The following is a 26,127-nucleotide window of genomic DNA, read 5'->3' on the forward strand; positions in this document are numbered from 1 at the left end:
TTTGGTGGGTAGCTAATGTGGTATATTTATTTCACAGTTTCACATCTTTATCATTGTTTACATATAATGCTTAAATGGGGTTTCAGAACAGATATTTCCTTTTAAACTTGTTCTAAAAAAATCACAAAAATGATTGGCTCATACAACCACATTTCACCTCTTTTCACCAGCACCCCCACCCATTCCCATTAGAAACATTTTGTTAAAAAATCAGATGATCAAACTCACAGAAACTGAATTGTGAGAAGTATAATAGGAAAAAGAATGAGAACCTGTGGCTATAGGGAGTTACAGAAGAGAAACCATCTTTTAGAGCCATGATTTATTTCTGACAGGAAAGGTAAAGCCGTGCATTTATTAGAACAGGAAGCTAAGAAATTAAAGATGGCGAGTTTGTCTAAAATAACTGAGGCTGAACTGGAAGCCTTCACCCTGGCACTCAAAAAATCACTTTTGGTACTGTTGGCTGAGCCTGGCCAAGGAATGTGCATCCCTGGCTGGATTTGGAGAGGACAGCTCACCCGCAACCTGAACACAGGTTCTGTAACGTATCTCATTGTTACTCAGAAAGTTCAGTACTCAGGCCAGCATGCTCCTGCTCATGCAGGATAAGGCACTCAGAGTAGACCAGCTGGAAGGATCCGGGATCCAAGCAAAGCCAAGTTTACTTAAGCTAAGCCACTTGTTCCTGGGTCATGCAGTTTGTTTTCTAATAAGCATCATTCCTGATCATTAGAGCAAAGGGATGAATGCTCCTCTTGGAATGATATAGGGGATCTGCCCCTGGGAAAGTGTTGCTCAGTGTTAGAGTAGCAGCAATGACAGAATGACAGCGACTCTCCGAGTCAACCCAGCACTTTTAGTACCCCATCAGTACGTGAATAAAGGCAGCTAGAAAATGGACTCAATTCTACAAGCCTTCATGGCAACAGCCCATATTAAGACTTCTAGAACAAGTTAAAAAAAAAAATCTTCCATTTCCATCCATGCGTGGGAAAGGGGCTTTAGTATTGTTTAGGGTGGATGTTGTTTAGGATGGATGTGTGTATAATAATAAAATGATAACATATGTATAGTGGGGGAATAAAGCCTCACAGTCCTTCCAGTGTGGGGAATCCATTGTACCTTAGAACCAAGGAATTTGTTTAGATTATTGATCTACTAACTTTTTCTTCACTTAAGTTTGAATTTTCAGTGATAGGACTTATTGGAATTTGGGGATAATTCTGTTGTGGTATTAAGTAATATTCATTATTTAAAAACTCATCTTGGTATTGAGTTAGTGCATTGACTTCCAATGAATTGACATAAGCCCATATTTCATTTTAACCAGAAACAAAAACTAGAAAATGTTACTCTCTAAATAGGCAGCAATGTATTTTATAAGCACTGCAGAGCTTTAGTAAAACATGTATGATTACTTTAGAAACAACTTCTGACACTTGAGGGTTACCCAATAGTCTCCTTCCCATTCTATATATGAGGTAAATGCAAACCAGGGAGCCACCGAGTAAACAGTCCTGAGTACATTTATAATCTTGGGCTCCATGGGGATGTCCTTGATTAAGATGAAAGAGGAATGGACTGATATTTCTATTACAAGATCCTGTAATGCTAGGGCTTCTACACAGCTTAGAATAATGGTTGGGAGTTCATTCTTTGAGCAGAAAGTCTCAAATATTATTTTAGTCACTTGTAGCACCATTGGATGTGGGTGCACACTTGACTTAAAATACCATTTACATCATTATCTTGTCCTGTTGAAGACCTATGGCATGCAAGAAATTTAACATTGACTCAAAAATACATGTAGTATGCCCAGTAAAATACATTGGCTAGCATAAAAATCAAAGGAAACAGTAGTTTGGAATAGCGATCAACATTACTGGGGTTTTGAATTGTGAAATAATCAACAATCCTGCCCATCTTTTCTCGGAAGACAAACTTGAACTTGTCGCTGGTTTTCATTGTCAAGTCACTGTAGTCAACATTGTCACTGGAAATTTCAATGCTGGCAAAACTGATCTTCCGTTTAAAGCTGGAGATGGAGCTGTTGATGATGTTAGTAATACTCACTTCTTCCACTTCCTTCGTTGTTCCCTAGTTCATAGACAATGCAGTTAGCTTAAAAGACTTGACTTAGCAAAATAAATAAGTAGGTAATGAGCTAATAAAAATTTAGAGGCCCAAGGATTGAATAATTAGGCTTAATAGAGAGTGGCATTGAGTGCTTCAGAAACTGGCCAATAAGCCAGGCTTGGAGTCCTGTTACCCTGTTTGGAGACACCTATTTGTAGGTCACCAGCATATATAACAGGAGGAGTAATCATGGCCCACTGTAGATATCCTGAGCAGTGTGCCAGATGCGAAATGCTCAGGCTTTGAAGTTAGTGGACGTGGGTTCAAATTCCATTCGGCCTTTCACTATTGTGAAACTTGAGTCACCGCAATCCCTCTAAGACTTGATTTCCTCACCTGCCAAATGGTGATTGGTATTGCCATCTTGAGACTGATGGGAAGATTAAATGGTAAAAAATGGAAAGCATCTGGTAGGTGTTTGATGACTTCAATTCTATTCCAGGGAGAAGGGAGTAACTGATTATGAGAGATAATAGAAATCAGCTGTGTCTTAAAGGCTTTGCCACAAAAGCAGAAATAGTGATGCTCCCTGCCATTGCGAGGAGTTGCCATTCTCCAACATGGCTGGGGTCAACTCCCAGGAATGTGGGAGTGTAGTGAAGGCAGAGAGAGTGTGCTTTGGATCCTTGGCCAGGCCACTTGCTAGGTGTGGGGCCTTATGGGAGTTACCATGTCACTGTATAGGACAATGAAATGAGTACCATTATTATCCCAATTTTACTCTTGAGAAAATTGCCACATCAATGAGTGGTAGGTTTCTCAAGAGTAAAATTGGGATAACAATGATGCTCATTTCATTGTGTTGTTGGATGAACTAAAGGAGATGTTGATGGATGTTTAGGACACAGTGATCACTCCATAGTGCAGTGATTATCATATACACAGCAAAGTAAGGGCTTTCTGGTGTCTTTAGAGGAGGCTGTCAGTATTTCACCAATCCCCATTTTGCCAATCTAGCAAATCCAGATTTTTTTGGGGGGTGGGGGGACAGTAATTCAACTTCCTTCTTTCCTCATAAGGAAGCCTAAGAGAACAAAATAAATGAAAGCCATGTTCCTCTTTGGCTGGCACACATGGTCATTTGCCTTTGGTGCTTGGATGACATGACTGTGAAACATTACTCACTGTAGTCAAACACAAGGGAAAAAGCAACTGGATCTTTGGGTCATTTTGATTCCTCATTCTTCACGATTAGACCCTTTATGGTCCCAGCACTTGGCACCAGTGATGGATCATACACAGGGCCCTCAAGACTCTTACCCTATCTTTGGCTGCCATCTGCTGTAAGGAACTGTAGTGAGCAACTGCGTATTCCAGCAAGGCCCCAAACACGAAGCTAAAGCAGATCCCCAGGTACACATCGATGGCCTTTATGAAGCAGTTGGTGTTGGGAAGAGAAGTGCGGGACCCGATCATCAGTGTGGTCATTGATAACACAGTCGTCACTCCTGGGAAAACAGGCAGGGGACGTTCCTACAAAGTGACTGGTTAGCCCTCCACCATAGCCTGGCAGAGTGTCCCCATTTGAGAATTGGCAGGGTGAGGACAAGACCCAGAAATAGAATGCATCTCATTTTGAAAAGTCTGTGACCTTCTAGAACACGGTTGATTTGTCCATTTTGTACAGATATGAGTGATGTGTTTTTTAAAATTTTTCACATTCTGTCTTCTCCTGGGAGGGGGTGATCAGTATGCAAAAGAACTGACAATAGACCATCTAAGCACAATGATCCCTTGCTTGTCACAGTAAAACTTAAGTTTAAAAATACACCACTCCTGGCACGGCATGGTGGCTCACACCTGTAATCCCAGCACTTTGGGAGGCCAAGGTGGGCAGATCACTTGAGGTCAGGAGTTCAGGACCAGCCTGGGCAACATGGTGAAACCCCATCTCTACTAAAAATACAAAAATAAGTCAGGCATGATGGCACATGCCTGTATTCTCAGCTACCTGGGATTCTAAGGCAGGAGAGTCACTTGAGCCTGGAAGGCTGAGGTTGCAGTGAGCCGAGATCACGCCACTCCGCTCCAACCTGGGCGGCAAGAGTGCAATTCTGTCTCCAAAAAAAAAAACCAACCAACCAGCCAAACAACAACAACAACAAACCCATACTCCTAAAGTAGTCTCTTTCTGTCTCTCGCTCTTTCTCTGTAAAAGAATCTCCCAAGAAAACAACTGTTGGAACTGCCTTAGGAATATTAATGAAGACAATGGTAAAAGGAAAAAAAAGCAAGTACCTGACAAGCCAGTTCTTAGAAATCTCCTGTTAGAGCTGCTTACCAATGCAGGTTCTTGCAGGGACTGAATCGAGGGAGATCCAAAATGAAACCCAGGACAACACCACCAGGAAAGTGGAAGGAACGTAGGTTTCCAAAATGAAATACAGAACATTCCTCCGAAGCTCAAATTGTAAGACCAATCTAGTGTAATTTCCTGAAAGGGTAAACAACGGATAGGAAATTGTGTCTGTTCATGTAGCAAGTGGTTTCTCTATGGGATGCTTAACTTAACTATATATACATTAAGCCCTCTGTCATTGATCAAAATCTAGTTCTGTATGAACTGTCATCATGATTTCCACAGGAGACATTGCTGTTGCATTGAATGGGATTTATAGGGGCACTGCTCTGCCTCACGTCCATCTTGGGCTTTTCTGCATCACAGTATTCCTACAGCAGTGCAATCAATACTGGTTTTCTTGACGTCTGCCTCACTAGACAGTGAGTCCCTTGGGGGCAAACACTGAATCTTTCAGTTCTGCACTCACAAAATAGTTGTTCAATAAATACCCATTTAATGAAGATTACCTGTGACCATCTGTTTCTCAAGGAATACTATGGAATAGACCTAATGGACCTATTAAATTTAAGTGAATTTTTGATGATTTCAGAGGCACCCCAGGTTTTATACTATTTCAGGGCCATCCTTAGGAAACAGTGTATTCTAGATGTGGGAAAGGCATGTGCTAGAGAGCTATCATTAACAAAATTCTGTGTGGCAAATAGGCTACCGTAGCACAAAACATATGTCCATGGGTTAGAGTTCCAAGCTCTGCTCCTGCTGTGCTTCTATTATGGGGAGGTGAGCAGTAGTGGCCAGCATTGGTGTGGATGGATGAATGAAGAGGTTATCCTTTGGGAACAGGAAAAGTCTGGCTTAGATTGGTATTGGGGAAAAGCAGGATAGTGAATGGGAGCTGCTCCAACCCCCTGTCACCCCCAAATTAAAGCCTGAAATTAGAAATTATACCATTAAATAGCTAAACAACAGACATATGCCTGGATAAATATAGTATAGAATAAAAATACATACTTTTAGAGCTTGATGAGACCCTAGGGATTACTTATTATTTTACTTTATTGATGGGTAAATTGAGACACAGGGAGTTTTAGTGATTTGAAAAGGACCTGGAGTTGATGTTAGAAGAAAGAATAAAAACCAGGTCTTTCGCCCGTTGGTCCAGGGATGTTTTATCAGTCTACACTGCCTGCTTTATTTCTTTGATTTTGAAAATCAATGTTTTAAAAACAAACAAGCAAACCTTAGAATCAATATTTGACTAAATAACGACCCTCTTTTGTACCTAAAGAGGGTCGTTATGTGCTACATGAGATTACAAAATTTTGAAAACTGAAGCCATTTTTAATATGAACCCAATTTGGGAATCCAGATTTGGTAAACTATGACAGCATAGCCCTAATTTACAAAGTTGTCTTTAAAAATAAAGTGTATTTATTTGCCCATTACAAAAATAATACATGATAATTACTTAAAATTTGGAAAATAAGGCCAGGCATGGTGGCTCATGCCTGTAATCCCAGCACTTTGGCAGGCCAAGGCAGGTGGGTTGCTGGAGCTCAGGAGTTCGAGACCAGCCTGGGAAACATGATGAAACCTCGTCTCTACAAAAAATACAAAAAATTACCCAGGTGTGATGGCACACACCTGTAGTCCCAGCTACCAGGAAGACTGAGGTGGGAAGATCACTTGAGCCCAGGAGGTGAAGGTTGCAGTGAGCTGAGATTGCGCCACTGCACTCCAGCCTAGGTGACACTAGAGTGAGACACTGTCTCAAGAAAATAAAATAAAAAAATAAGTAAATAAATAAAAGAAGAAAGAAAAGAAAAATTTGGAAAATAAGAAAAATAGGGGGGAAAATCACCTTTTCTTCCATTCCAGTCTTTTCTCTATACATAGCCTTTAATTTCTAATTTTCATGTAGCCATGATCTTGGTGTGACATATGATTTTTAATGTCATCTAGGCTCAACTAAAATACACAGTAGGCTGGGCCCAGTGGCTCATGCCTGTAATCGCAGCACTTTGGGAGGCCAAGGCAGGCGGATCACTTGAGTCAGGAGTTCGAGACCAGCCTGGCCAACATGGCAAAACCCCCTATCTACCAAAAATACAAAAATTAGCCTTTCATGCTGAAGCATGCCTGAAATCCCAGCTACTCAGGAGGCTGAGGCACAAGAATCACTTGAACCTGGGAGGCGAAGGTTGCAGTGAGCTGAGATCGTGCCACTGCACTCCAGCCTGGGTGACAGACTTTGTCTCAAATTCTCAAATAAATAAAATAAAATAAAATAAAATAATGCAGTAATTTTTTAGGGTGCAGATATTGATGAGAATAAGCATTCTTAATATTATCATAAGGAAGTGAGAGGAAAATACCTGCTGCTTACATATAACATCACATCTTTCAAAACATGTCTATGTAAAATCACCAAAAACCAAGAAATGCATTTCTGGTAAATGAAATGAGTAAGTAATACTTCCTGTCACGTTTGCAATAATTAGGATTTTCGTGCTTTTGTTGGGCATTGCTGCTGTCTTCTTCACCTTTGAGCTGTATTCTTATTTTCATTCTTCAGTGTTAAAGAACCAGTGTTCCAGTTAGAAATATGAATAAATTTCATGCATGAGGGAGGCATGGAATTTGAGCAATCATTAGAAAATATGTGGAGGTACATGGTGCAAGGCTTCAGAGCTGGTCCAGGAGTCTGTTCCTCAGTGGACCATGTTAATACTGGGTGTGGAGAGGTGGAATTGCTCAGCCCAAACCCTACTGTCCCTCTCCACTGCATCCCAAAGAGGTGAAGTGAGCAGATGATATTTCTGACTTAGAGAGCAACCCTACACCTCAGTTTACTTATTTTAATTTATACAGTTTGTCACATGAGTTACCTGTCTCCTGCTGCGATCTGGTGACTAAGGTGAAATACCGCTCTATGGTGTACTGAGCAAGCCGCAGGTGTTCCAGCCCACGCACAGAGTCGTTCCCTCTCAGCCAGGTGAACTCCACGTCGTTTCCATCATAGCCCCCTGGCAAATGAAATGGAGCCCTGGTCAGTGCAAGGGTGTTCCAGATTGAACTGGTCTGAAAAATGCTGTGATATGGAGACAGCATGAGTTCCTTCTTCATGGTGATAAGTCCAAGGACAATCTCATGCAGAACTTGGCATGATTTCCCAAGTGCAATTGCAATGTCTGCTCTGAATGAAGTGACCTGCTAGGACAATTTGCTGTCAATTGAGAGCTTGTCCTGTGTTAGGTATTGCGTAGGTCTGGTGGATGATAAGTCATTAGAAGTGGCCTCCCTCATTATTTAAATTACATTTATTAAGCACATATCTGTGAACACACAAAGATACTGCCTTTCAAGATTGTATAATAGCTCTGATGATATTTTCAGGGACTTAACTGATCTCTTCATATTTCCATATTGGCATAAATATAAAAGCAAAAACAAAAAACCTGCTTTATTAAAGCATGTAAAAATACATGTTAGATAAGTCTCAGAGCAGTTTAATTAATATAGTTGACAATAGTAACAATAGTTACCTTTTGAACATTTGTAAGTACTTCATACATTACGTCACTAATGTTCTTGTAAACTTGCAAGGTAGCCATTTCTATATTTCTTCAATTCTAAGATGGACATTTCTTTACATTTTCTGAAATTGAACTGGATCTTGTAGTTGATTCATATCCATATAATATATATAATAGTGTATATATGTGTTTTTATATATAGTAGAGCTTATTTTTTTTCCTGAAATGTTATTATTCAATAAATGCTGTTCCATGGAACTGAGTCACTATAATGATTTTCCCACATTATTCTTGAAAACTCTCAGATTCAGAGGGGTTGCATAACTCTCTCAGGATAATAAAGCAAGCAAGAAAGAGTTACCTTAGGAAATTTCAATCCCAAAGTCTATGAGTGATGATGATAATAATACTTATGATTTAATAAGCGATTGCATTTCCAAGTGCTTTACAACATTATCATCTCACTTAACCCTCAATATAGCTCTTTGAGAAGATATATGAATGGTTCACAAGCAAACAAAAAGATACTCAACATCACTAGTCATTAGGGAAATGCAAATCAAAACCACAATAATACACCTCACACCCATTAGAATGGCTGTAATAAGAAAGACGGACAATAACAAAGGCCAGCACATGGAGAAGCTGGAACATGAGCTAGTGGGAATGTGAAATGGTACAACCACTTTGGAAAACACTAACGCGATAACAATTTCTTAAAAACTTAAATATAAATTTACCATTTGACCCAGCATTCCACTCCTAGGTATCTGTCCAAGATAAATGAAATCAGGTCCACACAAAGACTCACACAACAGTTTTCATAGCAGCACTACTCATAATAGCCAAAGAGTGGAAACCAAATGTCCATCAACTGATGAATCAATAAATAAAGTGTGATACATATCTCTCACATGAATATATATATATGCATACAAAGGAATACTACTCAGTAATAAAAAGGAATAAAGTACTGATGCATGCCATAACATGTGTGAACCTCAAAAACATGCTAAGTGAAGGAAACCAGATGCAAAAGACCACATAGGGCTGGGCGTGGTGGCTCATGCCTGTAATCCCAGCACTTTGGGAGGCCGAGGTGGACAGATCACCTGAGGTCAGGAGTTTGAGACCAGCCTGGCCAACATGGTGAAACCCTGTCTCTACTAAAAATACAAAAATTAGCCAGGTGTGGCAGCACGTGCCAGCTACTTGGGAGACTGAGATAGGAGAATCACTTGAACCCGGGAGGCGGAGGTTGCAGTGAGCCTAGATTGCACCATTGCACTCCAGCCTGGACAACAAGAGCAAAACTCTACCTCAAAACCAACCAACCAACCAACCAACCTACCAACCAACCACATAGTGCATGATTCCATTTATATGAAATATCCAGAAAAGACACATTCATACAGACAGCAAGTAGGTTAGTCGTTGCCTGGGAGCTAGCGATGGGAAAGAGGCGTGGCTGCAGAGGGGTACAGGGATCTCTTTGGGGTGATGGAAATATTCTAACAGTGGCATGTGGTGATGGTGGCACTACTCGGAAATGTACTAAAAATCTTTGAGTTGTACAATTAACATGGGTGGATTTTATGGCATATAAGTTATACCTCAATAAAGCTGTTACAAAACAACTCTGAGTCAGATACTATTATTCTTCCCACTTCACAGATAGGAAACTGAGGTCCAGAGACATTAGTTACTCACCCAGAGTCACAGAGCTAGTGATGGCAAAACCCAGTGATTTCAGTACCTGTAATCTTAAACATAAAGCTCTATTGCCTTCGTTTTCAAAGGCTGCTGGGAAATGTGATGCCGGTGTTGGAACTAACATTTTGTTAAGTCTCACAGGATGGTATCCATTGTCTAGCAAGGGTTATCTCTCCCTCCCCAGGGAAGAGAAATATAGTCATAAACTCTTAGGGGATTTCCAGGTAAAAATTGTCTGTGGTCTTTCCCTCGGAAGCAGCCAAACATGTATCAAAGCCAGCTGTCTAAATATGGCTACCATCCCACATTAGAAAAAAAAAAAAACTATGAAAGTGGGTAGTACAAGTTTCTACCTGGACACTCTGCCTTTACAACTAGTAAGTGCATACAATCATTACATTATGGTCTCTCTGTCCCTGGGTGAATAAGGAAAACTGTGGGATGGTATCAGTTCTTTTCTAGAGATGGCACTTAGAAAAAAACCCATAGTGAGGTTTCTATACCCAAACGCGCTAATAAACATTCAGAGAAAGCTCCCTCTGCTCACTGGGGATGGTCTTTGTGAAACAGAGGCTGAAGTTTCCAGGAGAATCTCTCTCCTGGGATTTGAGATGAGCCCAGCCATGATACATGGAAGGTAATTGCTTTCCACATGGAACTGAAAATGAGTTCTCTTTTTGATAACCTCAAGTTTTATTCCGCCAACAAACAGCTGTATTGCTTCAAGAAGGTTCTGCATGCATTTAATCAATGAGATAATTAATCTGTTTGTCTGGGTCTTTAATTAAATGTCTGCTTCTGAAAAATGGCTTCTGCTTCATAATGGCTGTGCTTCTCAGATGTTGCCCACTTGTGACCTTACGTAAGGAGTGCCCACTGCTCTCCAGAGCTTGACTATAGTTTCTTCTTCCACACACAAGCCCTGCCTTGATGCCTTCATAAATCGTATCTGCAATGTTGTTTGCCTATCACAGGTGCCCAAGTTTGGTGGGTATTTCAGAGTGGTTTACTAAGGAACAAAGGAGATTACTTAACAATGCTGGGGAGTTCATTCATCACACATTAACTTCATTCTTCATCACAGGCAAACCCCCAGATTACAGTTTAGATGCCCATTTACTGGCATGACTGTATGAGCTTTGTATCTATCAAGCAATTTCTTTTAAAAGTTGGAAGCACGAGTGATAAATGTCAAGGATGGCTTTGCATATTTGCCATTCCTTCTGCTGTGTTCCTTCTTGTACGTAACCTGCATCTTAGTAGATTCTGAGTCCCACTCCTTGTCTCTTGGTCCATTCCAGCTGATCCCCTACGTCTCATTCCAAGTGACACTTTACCTAGGAAAACTCTGATCCCCCTATTACTTTTCATTGTTGTAACTCATTGTTATAATTATTTAAAGTCCCACACCCTCTATTAGACTGTAGAGTTCTCGAAGACTGCAACATTGCTTTTATCTGTGTATTGCAAACATCTACCACAGTACCTCACATAGAACAGTCATTTAATGGTTGAATGGATGAATTGAATGTATTTATATGAGGATAGACAGATGGAACCCACCAGCTATCTAGATTGGCTGGAGACGTTAGTGGGACAATATATAAAACTAAAGTATTAGAATGAGAAAAAAAGACTTTCCTTAACAGACACAGGAAAGGACAAACACTGGTCTTGGTCCTAAGTAATGCAAGGGAACTGGCACAGGGATATGTCTAGGACCACTGAGTGGTAATCAGGTTGCTATTCAGTTGAACATTCTGGCAGGATTTGGGGAGTCCAACAAAAGCGTCACATGGTTACTCAATTGGGGGAACAATGATGATAATAAATGGACACTGGAGAAACTGGAAAGGAGTTATTAAAAGATTTTCATTATCCCCATATTACAGTTTAAAAGCACTTTATGGTATACTCAGGAAAAATAAGCAGCTCAGATCACAAACAAGCCACTGGAACAAACTTCCTGTGTGACTCTCCAGCCCAGTGGAAGGGCTGTTAGAGTTCAGGGAACTTTGGACGTTGGGGCCATTCTACTTGGGTTCAAGTCCCAGTGTGGTTACTTAACTTTCCATTGGGAAAATTGCCAAATCCTAATTTTTCTATCTGCAAGATGGGAAAAACAATATATATATCAGGATTGTTTGGAAGGTATCTAGTACAGTGCCAGACGTGGGTTAAGCAATTGTTAAATGGATGCTACAGTATTTATTGGGAAAAGAATATTTATTACTATATATATATATTTTGCTTGAGATGGAGTCTTGTTCTTGCTTGCTGCCCAGGCTGGAGTGCAGTGGCGCGATCTTGGCTCACTGCAACCTCCACCTCCTGGGTTCAAGTGATTCTCCTGCCTCAGTCTCCCAAGTAGCTGGAATTACAGGCACCCACCACCACACCTGGCTAATTTTTGTATTTTTAGTAGAGGTGGGGTTTCACCATGTTGGTCAGGCTGGTCTTGAACTCCAGACCTCAAGTGATCTGTCCACCTTGGCCTCCCAAAGTGCTGGGATTATAGGCGTGAGCCACTGTGCCCAGTCCATTTATTACTATTATTGTTAACAAAAATGTTGTTCGGTCAAGGAGACTGGGGCAACTACAGATTGAGGTCACAAAACACATTTTGTTACCTCCTCCAAGAAGTCTTTCTCCACTAGCCTCTCTACTTCCTTTGCAACGGAGAGTAAGGTTTTTCTTATTATCACAGTGCTTTGCATAGAAAAAAGAAATAAAATAAAGCCTTTGTGATTTTCTAGACCTAAAAAGGTAGCCCTGGACATATTTGCTGACAAATGAAGAGTACATTGATGAAAAGTCCATGACCTTTTTCATCAGCTTCTACTGGGACCTGTGGCTGATTTGATGTTGGGAGAGTAAGGGTGGGTGGGTGGCAAAGAACATGGTCATAGAACTCATCTGGAACCACAGACCCTCTGAGAGTTAGTAACCAGATAGATGGCATAAATTCAATACTAAAAGTTTAGGTCTCAGGGGCTAGTCTAGATTTGTTGTCGCCAAAATGTTTTTAATAAAATGATTGTCCCACAAAACGCTTATGAAAGAAGATTCCATGGTTTAAAACGTTTGCGGAGTGTACCACGCCTTCTTGGAATTTCACATGGAAGTAGCTTATTAGAGCCTGTTAAAAACTCTGCAGCAAAGAAGAATAGTAACACTTTAGGCTTTATGAGTCATCTGGTCTCTATCGCAAATACTCAACTCTGCCAACTCTGCCACTGCAGTGCAAAAGTAGCCACAGACAATGTGTAAGTACATGGGCATGACTGTGCTTCAGTAAAACTTCCTTTGCAGAAACGGGTGATGGGCTGGATTTGGCTCACCAGCTGTTGTTTGCTGACCCCTGACCTAGACCACCAACTACATTAAAGCATTTCCTTTGATTTTCTTGTCCACTCACAGGTGGAGATATCTGGTACTAATGAATAATGGTTCTCCCCAAAAGATATTAGGCATATCTTTGAGAAGTCTCTGCTGAATCCACAATGAATCAACATTAAGAAAAGAAAGGCCACTATGTATGAGATACTTTTCATGAATACACAGACCTAAGTAACCCAGGAAAATCATCTCAGAAGTCTGTAGGATGCATACTTACAGCTTTCCAGCTGCAACTTGCATGTCTGTGTGTCCATGGGGTATTTAGACAGATCCATGTTACATGCAACAGTTGTTGTGATTCTAAGAAGGAAAAGTGGATTCAAAAACAGTATTATGAGGAAGCTATAGAAAGTTCACATTCCCTTCCAAGGCCCACTCAGAGAGGACTTTCACTTGAACTCTTATAATGAACATGTAGGTTGTAGCCTGCATCTAAAGCATCCTTGAGGTTCTGTGTGCTAAAGAATGCCCATGAAGCTTGGTTAAAACCTGGGTCCAGAGTGGAGGAAGTTGGAATCTTGGCCATTCAAGGGGCAAAACTTCTGGCAGTATCACAGAACAGACAGAAGCATTGGCCCAAGATGCTTTAGCATCCAGTTTTTAAATTTAATCTTCCTAACAGACCTGGGTGGGCCTAGAACAGTGTTCACCGTCAGTATCGTCACCACTTGACAGCAGGTGTAGGGACTTGCACAGGCTCACGTGGCTCTGAGTGGCAGAACTGAGGCTGGAGCCCAAGTTTCCTGGCTGTGGTCTTCTCATGAGGCCCTGCCTCCTCATGGGAACCAGGATGCAGGGGCTGTGGGGCCCCCAGGAACTGTGGCTTTGAGGGCTTAACTCCAGAGATGTTCGATTAAAGGTCAGTTAAGCCCTCACAGTGGAGATTGCATTCACCAGGCCTCTATCTTCCTTTTTCTTCATTGTCATACATTTTTATTCAGCACCTTTATTTATTAAGCACTGTGCTAGGTACTTGGGGGAAATGGAGGTGATTACAGAATGGTGCTCACCTCCAGGATGCTCACTCACACCTCCTTTAGGGAGACAGAGACTAACAATAGTTATGGTTTACTAAGTGCTCACTGTGAGCCAGTCCCTGGGCTGAGTGCTTTGCATGCATTACCCCTTTGAATAGCTCTACTAGGTAGGAAATATTTTAATTCTCATTTTACTGCTGCTGAAACTGAGGCTCTGAGAGTCAAGTAACTTGCCTAAGGTCACAGAGCTGCTGAGGGACAGAGCAGGGAATTGTACCCAAATCTTTATGATTCTAGAGCCAGGCTATTAAAACATCACTCATTATTTGTAATCCTTACACAACATTGATTGTGTTGTGTGCCATAATATAGACAGACACAAATGCACGCACAAATGCATGCACACACTCACACACCCACATTCACACATGTGCTGTGGGAACGTGGGGAAGGGGGACATTAATGATGATTGGAATTGAGATCAAAAGAGAAGTCTAATTATGTTTCATGAAACAACAATTGGGCTTTGAGATGGTCTTTGCAAAACTCAGTACAGTTGAGGCATGTCCAGAAATTCAGTTTATTGGTTAGCTCAACTCTTGTTTTATAACTTCTGACTCTTACTTAAGATTAAACATCAGCCCCATGGATATTTTGCTCCTGGCCTCCTCCCCAAGGCCTCTGGGAGCTTTAGGTTTGCACAGTCCTTGCACAGGCAAGGATGAGTCCTGTTCCATCCAACCCGGCTCCATGAACAATTGGGTGAAAGGAACTTCAGCTTCAGGAATTTGGGGAGAGGGCAAAGGGGAGCCCATGGCTGTAGGAGGCAGAGGCATTGGGGCATTGCACCTTGGTTTTCTCTACAGACATGACTCAGACAAGTAGAGTTGCGTTCTGGAGTTGCCTCAGCTCCACTAAGCCCCATGAAAGGAAAGTTCTCTGCATGCACCTCTCTGTTGGCTCTTGCCGTTGCCCCTACTACTTCCCTTGCTAACTTCCTTTTACCCTTTGAGACACAGCTCAGAATCCTGTGAAGGCATCCTGTAACATCACCCCCAAACCACTCACCTACTCTCCAACTTGGGCCCCAGCACCGGGGACCTCCTTTGTTTCCATGTCCGTGTCTTAAGGACAGGGCAAGGTCTTACTCAGCTCTACCCTGTGGCCAGCATGGGGCTTGGCACAGAGCAGGTGTTTGGTAGATGATGAACTGAGAGAGGGACCTTCTATTATGGGTGCAAGGATCTAAGAAGGCATGGGACTTCACAGTGGCTATCCGAGTTCTGATCACAACTACCCAAGACACATCTGCATGTTTTCTCCCAGCTGCTGCCCTCCAGCCCTGAGGTCACAGGTGTCCGCGTACCTGAGGGCATACAGGACCGTTCCATTGGAGAAGAGGCGGATTAGCCTGTTTCCCACAGTGACTTCATGGAGGAAGGACGTCTTGGACTCCACAATGTAAGTGTCTGGCACCCAGAGGAACTCCACGAGGCGGGCATCCAGAGTGAAGCTCTTGTTGCCTTCAAACACGAGCCGCTGGTCCATCCAGCGCTGTCGGAGGTATATGGTGGCTGTGTAGTCCTGGGAGGAGGAGGCAGGGTATGGAAATGGATGGGGGTGGTGGGTGAGGAAACCCCACCAAACAGAAGAAAAGTGATCAAGGTTTATTCCTCTCCCCACCTCCACTTAGAGCAAGAGTACACAGATGTTGGTGAATAAAGGTACCATTCTAGTTGCAATATGCCACTACCCCAAGACTGGGGTAACTGATAAGTCACTCTGGTTGCCCCAGTCTTGGGGTAGTGGCATATTGCAATAAGAGAACAAATCACCTTATTTATTTGAGATAATAGCTCCCCCTGCCAAAAGGGAGCCCCATGTTTGAGACTTTAACTTATGTGGCGTGACAGCTCACATTGCACTGATCGCTAAGGCCCCATCAAATTGTTGAATTTTTTGTGGGCTAAGTGCTCAGGTTGTCCACGATTTATCTGGAATGCACAGCATGCCCTCTTGGCAAACTGCCTTTAGTTTGCCCTTGTCTCGAATATGTTCTCTTAAGGGAGAGGGTCGTTGTCAGCACCAGCTGTCAGTTTTCCTCGGGTTGTCTCCCCCGTTATGAAAGACCACGTGATGGCCTGGCTTGCCTACTACACTTTTATTCCTTTCCCCAGATTTTATCCATCACCAAGTGTATCCACTTCATTGCCTGGTTTCTATCCTCCTGGCTCTTGAACTGATTTTCTTCCTGATACTCAGAAAATCTGCTGTACAAGAATCTTCCATTGTCTTGAGTTTGGAGACAGCACTCCAACTTCTGCCATTTCAAATGCAGGAGGGCCATGAGCTATTTTTTTTTTTTTTTTTTTTTTGAGTGGCTAGAAAGCATATTCCCATTAAACACACGGAGAGGGACTACTTGGGTGGAGTACAAAGCAACAGCGCTTACCATGTTACTCTCTGAAATGCTAGAGATACTTGCAATGTCCAGAGTCAGTGCTATCTGAACGGGTTCTCCTAAGATGAAAAAAAAAAAAAAAAACCAAGAAAAAATGGAAACACAAACATGAGCTGTCCTAATACTACATCAGTGCATTCTAAAAAAGATTAAAATTACGAAAGTTGTGCTTGGTTGTTAGAAAAATTTAAATCATCTATAAATATAAAAAGAAAAATTTTCTTATCCCCTCTCAAGAATAACCATTGTGTATGGTGTGCCTCTCTTTTGTATGAAAAATATGCACAAAATACATAGGTATCTTAAAATGCAAGGGAGACCACACTGCATAATTAATGCTTTTTAATTAATTTTTTTTCTTTTTTTTGAGACAGAGTTGAATTCTTCTTGCCCAGTCTGGAGTGCAATAGCATGATCTTGGCTCACCGCAACCTCCACCTCCCGGGTTCTAGCGATTCCCCTGCCTCAGTCTCCCAAGTAGCTGGGATTACAGGCATGTGCCACCATGCCTGGCTAATTTTGTATTTTTTTCTCCATGTTGGTCACGCTGGTCAATTAAAGCATATTTTAAAGAACATAGTGCTGAGATATTTGCCACTTCTTACATGGAGGGTTTTTCCTATGGCATTTGCAAGGAACTAATTGTTTAGAAACGTAACGGGTTTGGTAATCTAATTGTGCACACATGTTGTTGTTTCCCTCCTTGGCTAAGTAAATTTACCACAAGAGGCATTCAAGACTCACGGCTGAGGTTTTGCTGACCTCCTGACAGGTTGCTTCTCTTCCTTTACTCTCCTGGAACCCTAAACAATTTAGAATGTCAGAACCTCTGTGTTTGGTCCAATGTGCAGACTGTTGGGCCTCAATCCTGGACTCTCAGCAGACAGATTGAACTTCAGAGAGAGACAGTTCTATCTCTAGAGAAGGAGGTATCAGAGCCACCTTCAAGAAGCCAGGCCAGGTCAGGGAAGTTTACTCCTCTTTATATGGAGATGTGGAATAATGGACCTAGATCCCAGCTCTGTCACCTCCCAGTTCTTTATTTTGGAAAAGTTACTAAATCTTTCAGAACTGCAGTTCTCTTACCTGCAAGTGGATGTCATGGGAAGGGTTAAATGAGATGAGACACGTGACAGTGTCTTTGTGGGGTGGTGGCAATAGGGAGTAAAAGAGAAGTGCCTGCCTAGTCGGACATCCTGAAGGTGTTCATTACTGGTTATCTGTACAAATCTCCCAGCATCACATCCATCAGTCATGTAATAACAGGCACTCAATAAATGGCATTTCCCTTCCCTTCCCCCTCTCTTCCGTAATCCTAGCTAATTTTGGAAAAGGGACAATTTTGTTCACCAGGCTAATAGATGCAATAGCATTCACTTGCAATAAATAACTCCTGGGGGTGCCTCAGGGGACTGTGATAATGCATTAACCAGGAAGAGGCCAGGCGGAATTCAAAAGAAGCTTAAAAACATCTCATCGGTAGGAATAGGGCAAAGCAACCTACTTATTAATCTAAGGAAACTAAGCCATAGGACATAGGTAGGAATTTGGAAATGAAGTGTTAGAGCCAACGCAATTAAACAACACTTGAATGTTAATATCTGGTGGAAAAGGGCGAGATCTTTGAGGGCAGAACCTGGAAGGTGCTGAAGTGGTGTGGTGCTAAGTGGCTTTCTGCCTCGCAGGGCAGCAAGGTGCAGCTCTGAGACTAGAAGCCTGGAGTCAGAGACAGGTGTCTGAATTCCACTCGGGCCACCTAACAGCTTTGTGACCTTGAGCAAATTTCAAATTTCTCTGTGCTGTGGTTTCTTTTCTTTTCTTTCTTTCTTTCTTTCTTTCTTTCTTTCTTTCTTTCTTTCTTTCTTTCTTTCTTTCTTTCTTTCTTTCTTTCTTTCTTTCTTTCTTTCTTTCTTTCTTTCTTTCTTTCTTTTTTCTGAGATGGAATCTCCCTCTTGTCACCCAGGCTGGAGGTGCTGTGGTGTGATATTGGCTCACTGCAACCTCTGCCTCCTGGGTTCAAGTGATTCTCCTGCCTCAGCCTTCAGAATAGCTGGGATTACAGCACCCACCACCATGCCCAGCTAATTTTTGTATTTTTGATAATGGCGGGGTTTCACCATGTTGGCCAGGCTGGTCTCGAACTCCTGACTTCAGGTGATCTGCCCACCTCGGCCTCCCAAAGTGCTGGGAATACAGGCCTGAGCCACCGCGCCTGGCCTGTGCTGCAGTTTCACACCTGTAAAATAGAGCCACTAGAGCCACTGTGGTTTAAATGTTTGTCCCCTCCAGAACTCATGTCGACATTTAATTGCCATTGTAAGAATGTTAAGAGGTAGGACCCTTAAGAGGTGATTAAGCCTCAGAGGTAGAATTGGTGCCATCATAAAAGGGCAAGTTCAGCCCCCTCCTGTCCTCTCTCTCACCGTCTCTCCTTCCACCATCTGATGACACAGCAAGAAGGCCCTTGCCAAATTCCAGCACCTTGATATTGGACTCCTCAGCCTTTAAAATAGTGAGCCAATAAACTTCTGCTCATTATAAATACTCAGTCTCAGGTATTCTGTTATAGAAGTACAAAACAGACTAAGACAAGTGCCTGCCATCGAGGATTGCGTTGGCACAGTTACGGCATCTGCTTTAAGTGCCATAGATCCATGTTAGTTGCCCTCCCTGAAGAATGTAGAGAATGGAAAAGACATGAGAGCCCCAGTCCCACTGTGCTTTCTGTCCAGTTTATTTCTACACAGTTTTGTCTAGGCTTTGCCTCAATTGGCTTTTTTAGTGGACCAGAGCGTGCTCTTTTCTTCCCCTTGAGTTATAAAAGCAAGCTGTGCCACCAGAGGGCAGCTTTCTCCTAGGAACGAGGTCAAAGCCAGCTCCTGGGTAGTGTTCACTAGCGCCTGCTTACAAACCTTTGCTTTATCTAGCTCAGTCCCTGAGAAATCCTATGAAGGTCTTGTCTCTTTTGGACTTTGGGGTCCTGGAAACTGGGTGCACAGATATTACAGAGAGCAATGGCCCTCCATGGGCCTCCAGGCTGCCATGCAAGTATAGGGATTTTCAGGAGTGAAGTGCCAAGAGGCACAAAACAAGGGGCATGGGGTTGTACTGTTCCCTTTTTTAAACTGAAGACTCCATGCCCCATTTTCACTCCAGGTGGGATGAGGCATCACATCCCTTTAAGCCTCCCCCAGGCTCCCTGTTCTCAGAATGAGCTCCTTGCCCGAGAACCCTGTACCTTGTTGGCCAGTGAGTAGGCAAACAAGAAGGGGTGTGTTCTGGATTAATTGTTTGGGCTTTGGGAGGCAAGAGAAATTGTTGAGTGGTACTAACTAAGGCATGCAGACTCACATGCTTGTCATTCGTGTTCAGTAGGGCCTGGGAAAACCAGGGGATGTTGAAGCCTCTTTAGGTTCCTTAATGTAAGGATCTCACATCTTAATTGTGTCTCAAATCTGAATGAAAATGCATCTCTCCCATCTCCAACGGAGCAGGTGTGATTGACTGAGGGCCCCGGCTACTGTGCTTTGGAATCTATCACCATGGCCCCAAGGCCACACTTTTCATGGGCCACGGCCAACCACAGACTGAACACAGTGGGGATATCAAAGCGGCCTGTTCCTGGGAGGCACAGAGACAGGAGACTCCTCTGAATGCAACCGTAGCTCAAAGATTCCCTGGTGGTCATTCCAAACACACGAGGACTGCCCTACATTCTAAGACACTTCCACCCAACCTTCCTTCCTTCCCTCTCTCCTTCCCTGGGGCCAGACCTGCAGGTCTGACAGCTCTCCTAGCTTCCCTCTCCCCCTGCCCCATTCTCCCTCCTAGACATAGTCCCCCTAAATAGACATAGTCCCACCTTGCCTAAAAAGGCAAGGTGCCTTTTTCAAGGCAGTGTGAAAAATCATTGGTAGCCATCCTCATCCATCATTGCCAGTCCTTAACAGGCTGCAGATCAGAAAATGGAGTCAACTAAAACCTCCCGAACCCCTCCGCTGCTTATTGTCTCTGTTTTCGTCCCTTTGAATTGATGTCTTGGACACAGAGGATGACCTACCACCAAAATTGGGCCTGAGAAATTTGTTATATCCTGCTGTGAGGTTCTCAAAGCCAGGCAGGGAAAGCTTGTCACTTCTGCCGACCTCGACGTTGAGCTGATTCCCCTGGATGCACATCCTGGAAAAGAAATGGACTTTGTTGCATTTGCTTCTTTATGTGTGAATCAACATGTGTACACACCCTTGAACTTGTGTTTGCCCACGTGTGTGTGGATGTATGTGCCGTGCCCATGTACCAGCAGTGACATTCCTACAGAAAAATCTCTTAGTTTTCAGCTATTGAGTTAGTATCTCCATTTTTTACCCATTTGTGATAGATCAAAATATCACGGTAATTTGGGGATCCTCCAAGTGTCTTCTTTAAAAACATAAGGGTTCATCCATCTATGACCATATTGGAAGCTTGTGTTCTATAAATAGAGTAAATGGCGGGAAGTTTTATTGTTTGGTGCTCCAGGGAAGTGAGGAGACCAGGTTTTGCCTGGCTGTGGGTGAGTAGGAAGAGCTGGCCCCTCCCACCACATGCCTGAATGCAAAGCAACTCAAGATGGGGGCCATTCTGGGGGTAGCAAGGCTCACCTTTCAGTGAAGAGACTCAGACACACGAAGGCCAAGTGGAGGCTATAGTTCATGTTGAGGAGCTGTTCCCACCGAGGGGTTGAAGGAAGAATCACCTGGGAAACAGAGGGGGCAAGGTAAGTGGAAGGCAGTGCAACAGGCTCACTGGCTCCTGGCTAGCCTCTCTCTCTGGTGGGTGGCCGGTGCAGCATTTTCTCAGCATGCATAGGAGGCAGCCTCTTTCCATACCTTTTGGTTACAGCTCCTTCTCCCTGTGTTCCCTCCAGGAATGACTTCATTTTGGAGGATTATGTTCTTTCTTAAATTAAATTTTTATTTTTTTGAAACAGGGTCTCACTCTGTCACCCAGGCTGAAGTGCAGAGGCATGAGATCTCGGTTCACTGCAGCTCTACTTCCCAGGCTCCAACAATGCTCCTACCTTAGCTTCCTAAGTAGCGGGGACTACAGGCACGTACTACCACACCCGACTAATTTTTTTTTGTATGTTTGGTAGAGATGGGGTTTCATCATGTTGCCCAGGCTGGTCTCGAACTCCTAAGCTGAAGTGATCCATCTGCCTTGGCCTCCCAAAGTGCTGGGATTACAGGCATGGGCCACTACGCCCGGCCCAGGATTATGTTTTAAATCTACCCCAGATTAAGACTGGGACCTTGTGTGGAGAGTGGTTCATTAGCATCAGAAAGGCAGCCAGTTTATCCCCTGGGCCACATCTGCTAGGAGCCAAGGCTATCCTTGCCCTGTCCTTGTCCCAGCTTTACCAGGAAGGACACTCTCAACTCTATACTCACCTCGACCAAGCCAGACATTCTCTTATTTATCCCTAGGTCTTGGCTTGTGGGGCCAGTAGTGTAGACAGGAAACAAAAACTTGAGAGCCTCCAGTGTCAGGAAGTCATGAGTTAGATGCTGTCCCACAGAGCTCACTCCATCCTCACCATGGCCTTGTGTAGTGGGTGGGTTAATCCCTGTATTATTACGACAAGGAAACAGGTGCATGGGAAGGACACATGCTAGTGAGTGCCAGGGGAGACTTTGAATCCAGGGCTGGCTGCCTCCCCTGGGTACTCTCTTCCTTCACAGCAGGCTGGGGCCTGGGCCTTAGTTCACCTGAGGATCCTTGCTGCTGTTGTCACCTCCTAGACCTTGTCCCTGTGTTTCCTGAAGCCTTCCAGCTGGTGTGTACGTGAGGACCATTGATGGGGCATGGCCCAGGGGCCCGGCCTCCTCAGATTCAGGAGCTGCTGTCAGTCCTCCCTCTGAGGGAGCAGGGGGCAGCCAGGCAGGCCAGCCTGTGACCTATCATGCTGGTGACAGCAGAATGGGGGTGCTCAGGCTCAGGCCCCATTCTCAGGCAGCCCTGGGTTGATTACCTTCTCTGTGGCAACCTCTGTGAAACAAGCCACTTTCTAGAATCTGGCCATTCTGGAGCTTAGGGTGTGATTCAGCCATTCATTAGTATTATTTTACTTTCAAAACCAATACACGCTCATTGTAGAAATGGCAACAAGTCAGAAATTAAAAGTGTAAGTCCCAATGATGTGTTAATATAGATTCATCGATGAAAACAAATGTGTCCCTCTGATGTGAGATGTTGACAGTAAAGAAAGTTTTATGTGTAGGGAAGGCTCAATTTTGCTGTGACTCAAAATTGCTCTAAAAAAGAAGTCTATTTAAAAACAAAAACAAACACAAAAAAAGCACCCCCCCTCATTTCTTCTCTTTTGTCTCATACTTCAGAAATAACTACTGATAACAGTTGCTTTACAGATACACATATATATTTATATACATGTATATCTCTGTATCAAAAAAATTAAAAAGCAAAATTGGGGCAATAGCATGCTTTTTTGCTGCTTACTTTTTTAACTTAATAATTATAGCAAACATTTATTGAACACTTAATGCATGCTTACAACTGTGCCATGCATATTTACAATCCTCACAACTTTTTGAAGTAGGGTGTACCATTCTCCCCATTTTACAGGTGAGAATACTGAGGATTAGAGAGGATAAGGAATATTTCCAAGGTTAAGTAGCACATGAGGGGCAGAAAAGTGCATCTAAGCAAGCTGACCTAAGTCCTTTTAATGAGTGCACCATGAAACATGCTGTGTTGCAGTATCAGTGACACCTTCCATGTCAGTTCCCATAATCCGCCTTATTCTTTCTAATGGCTGTGAGGTATCTCATAGTCTGAATATACCAACATTTCTAGAACACAGCTCCTACCATGAATGTTGTTATCTCCAAAGTTTTACTATTACAAAATCAGGGAAGAACAGTTTTGCACACAGGTAAACTCTTATCATTCTATTCTCTGTTGTGTTAGCTCTTTTGTTCCACTCATTGAAAATACCAGCTATAAAATCAACATTATAAATCTACCAACAATCATATCCACATTCTCTTCCTTTAGTCCATCTCCCCAGTCCCTGTCCTTTCGCTGTCCAAGCATTGAGTTTAAGGGGGTCCATGGAGCAGCTCCCATGCTCTCCATTGCCTCATTCAATTTTCCAAAGGTTTATTGAGCTCCTCCTATGAACTAGGCATGTGAAAGGCACCACCAGAACACCCATCTAGTGAGGAAGAGACATGTGTGAGTGGTAAATGAACATTCCCTATAGCCATCCTATAACAGGAGCAGAGGACAGGGGAAACTTGGTATGAAAAAGAGCAGGGAGGATGGGGCAATGTCAAAAGGGAAGTCACAGAGAAGATAATTTGATTCTTGAAGAGTGTGTTGCATTTGCCAGGTGGACAAAGGAGAGTGGGGGCCCTCCAAATGTTGGACAGAGATGTGGAGGCTTGCCCATGGCCTCTCTCCCACATGCTTATCAGCCTCCTCCCACCAGCCCTTGGCTGTCTGTGTCTTTCTCCTGGTCTGGCCTGAATGAACATGGTTCCACTTCAGCATATTCCTCATTTCCTCCTCCTCCTATGGGAAACGGCCCTCGATCGAGTGAGTTGGGGAACCATCCAGTCTTCAGTTCCAAGACTCCTCTTGCATAGTGCTTTCCTGGTGGCCAAACTTCTGTTAGGGAGATGTAACATTTGGCCCTGGGCCTCTCAGCCTCCTCTAGGGAGTCTCGTGATCTGAGAAGCTTCGCCCAGGCTAGAGCCAGAAATGGAATCCCATCCTACCCTGTTTGCTTGGTTAACTTGCTAAACACATCTCATTTTATAAGGGAAGAAAAGAGAAGAAGGAACAAGCCTTCTAAATGCCCATGAATTGTTAGAAGCCATGTCTGGTGCCTAACTTCATTCAATTCTCATGGCTGTTGGCCCAGTAGGTGTTAATTTTTAGAGTCAAATCTCAGATTTGCAAAGGGATTTGGCTGAGGTCACACAGTTAAGTGGCATGATTTAAATCTGTTTTCCAAGTCCCTTTTCTTTGCCCTGTATCTAGGAGGAGGACCTCCAGCACCCCCAAGCTGAACTGGATTCCACTTGAATCTTGTCGTTTTTATACCAAACCCATCTGGGGGATGGAGTGTTGCATCCGCGGCACATCCCAAATGACAAGTGCAGCTGATGCCATCAACCCCTGTGGCAGAAGAGCCACAGTGGCTATTTATGTGTCGGCTAGCCTCCACTGGAGGCTCAGGCCACCAGTTCTGGTCCAGATGCTGGGGGAGGGCATTTAGTGGAGAGGTGCTGAGCCACCAGAGGGCAGTGTCCTAAGGGTTGTCCCCAAAGCTGCAACACAGATGTTGACTGAAAGCACCTAGTCTTCTGCATGTGCAGAGACATGGTACTCAGGAGGTCCTAGGAGGCTCCTGAGTAGGGGTAGCCCATGCATTATTCTGCCCTGAGGGCATCTCTGGCCAAGGTCCTACCTCCACTTGTAGAGGAGACCTTGAGCTCTGGATTCCGACACACCCGAGTCATTTAATCTCTCAGAGTCTCAGTTTTCCCATCTGACAAATGGGAATAGAAAACACTCAATAAACATTAGTTTTCATTCTCCTCTGCCTTCCATGTCGTCCATGGGAATTCAGTGATTCCACTATGGCTAACACAACCTAAAGCTCAAGTTCTTTCTAATACACCCCAGGTGCCACTCAGAGTGTTAGCTACCTGGCACCACCCGAGGAAGGACAGGGTCAGGCACAGGGCATTAGGGTCACGTAGGGAGCTGATGGCACCTTTTTCTGAACCAGAAATCCAGCCCAGTGTCTCCCAGTCTCCCCTGCCTCTTCCTGGGTTGGCCTGCTGGGCCTCTATACTCTGTGTTCTTGGCCTCTATGTCTCTTCAACACTTCCCAGGCTGGGAAGTAATCCAAGATGTGCAGGGTTCTACTCCCGTTTCTACTCTATTCCCAGAATTTCTACCACGTAAATATAGTGACTCTCCCAGTTGTCACCTCTAGCTTCCTTCCTATGCAGGCACTGTTTTCCTATGCTTGTCACTTCAGCATAGACAGAATCATTTGTTGGAAAGCAGGAGTAGAGCCTGAATTAGGTTAAAGTGAGGAAAGGCATTATTGCCATGGGTCCTCCTTAAGAAAATCCCAGAAGATAAAGTAGTGTGGCCTGTGCCCTGTGTCTGCTGGGTCTTGGCCGGCTGGTGCAGAGGAGTGAATGACTGTGGCTGTAGTGAGGACAGCAGGGGCTCTAATCTTGGCTCTGCTGCTCGTCCTGCAGTGGCACTCCCTGACGCACATTAGGTGTTCAGCAGAGACCAGACCTGACCCATCCCTTGGTCCCAGCAGGGCTTGTATTAGATCTCCCTCCCTCCCCTCTCCAGGCAACTGGAGGGGCCAGCGGTTTCCTTACCAGGCAGTTGTTGAGGCTTCGTTAGGGCAAGTCCTTCAGGCCTACAGGCAGGACTTTCGGGCAAGGCACAGTCTTCTGGGTCCCCAGAGTTCTCCCCATCCTCAGCCCTGTCCCCTAGTATGTGGACACGCAGCCACCCTCAGATAGAGTGGCTCTCTGCGGAAGAATAGAGCTGCTGAACCTG

General features: G+C 43.7%; 1 protein-coding gene across 2 annotated transcripts; it reads right to left on the reverse strand.

Moving 5' to 3' along the window:
- Window positions 1–26,127, reverse strand: GABRP (gamma-aminobutyric acid type A receptor pi subunit). Of its 2 annotated transcripts, XM_010364873.2 has the most exons (10): window positions 25,944–26,127; window positions 21,168–21,262; window positions 20,588–20,706; window positions 16,519–16,586; window positions 15,433–15,650; window positions 13,307–13,389; window positions 7,330–7,467; window positions 4,421–4,573; window positions 3,400–3,587; window positions 1–2,100 (listed from the first exon to the last, which is right to left on the reverse strand). In XM_010364873.2, the coding sequence occupies exons 2-10, from the start codon at window positions 21,218–21,220 to the stop codon at window positions 1,798–1,800; spliced, it is 1,323 nt and encodes a 440-aa protein (XP_010363175.1). In that variant the 5' UTR covers window positions 21,221–21,262; window positions 25,944–26,127; the 3' UTR covers window positions 1–1,797. The 2 variants fall into 2 exon arrangements, with proteins under 2 accessions (XP_010363175.1, XP_030783833.1); XM_030927973.1 differs by lacking the exons at window positions 16,519–16,586; window positions 21,168–21,262; window positions 25,944–26,127 and having other exon boundaries at window positions 20,588–20,702.

This window comes from Rhinopithecus roxellana, chromosome 3 (genome assembly GCF_007565055.1).
Source record: "Rhinopithecus roxellana isolate Shanxi Qingling chromosome 3, ASM756505v1, whole genome shotgun sequence".
Taxonomy (NCBI): Eukaryota; Metazoa; Chordata; class Mammalia; order Primates; family Cercopithecidae; genus Rhinopithecus; species Rhinopithecus roxellana.

Bases quoted from the DNA above. Each gene is read 5' to 3' on its own strand.
- GABRP (XM_010364873.2), bottom strand. From the start codon at position 21,220: ATGAACTATAGCCTCCACTTGGCCTTCGTGTGTCTGAGTCTCTTCACT. The intron at 15,651-16,518 runs GTAAGCGCTGTT...TCCTCCTCCCAG, and splicing joins GCATTTCAGAGAGTAACATG to GACTACACAGCCACCATATA. The intron at 13,390-15,432 runs GTACGCGGACAC...TTTCCTTCTTAG, and splicing joins ACGGTCCTGTATGCCCTCAG to AATCACAACAACTGTTGCAT.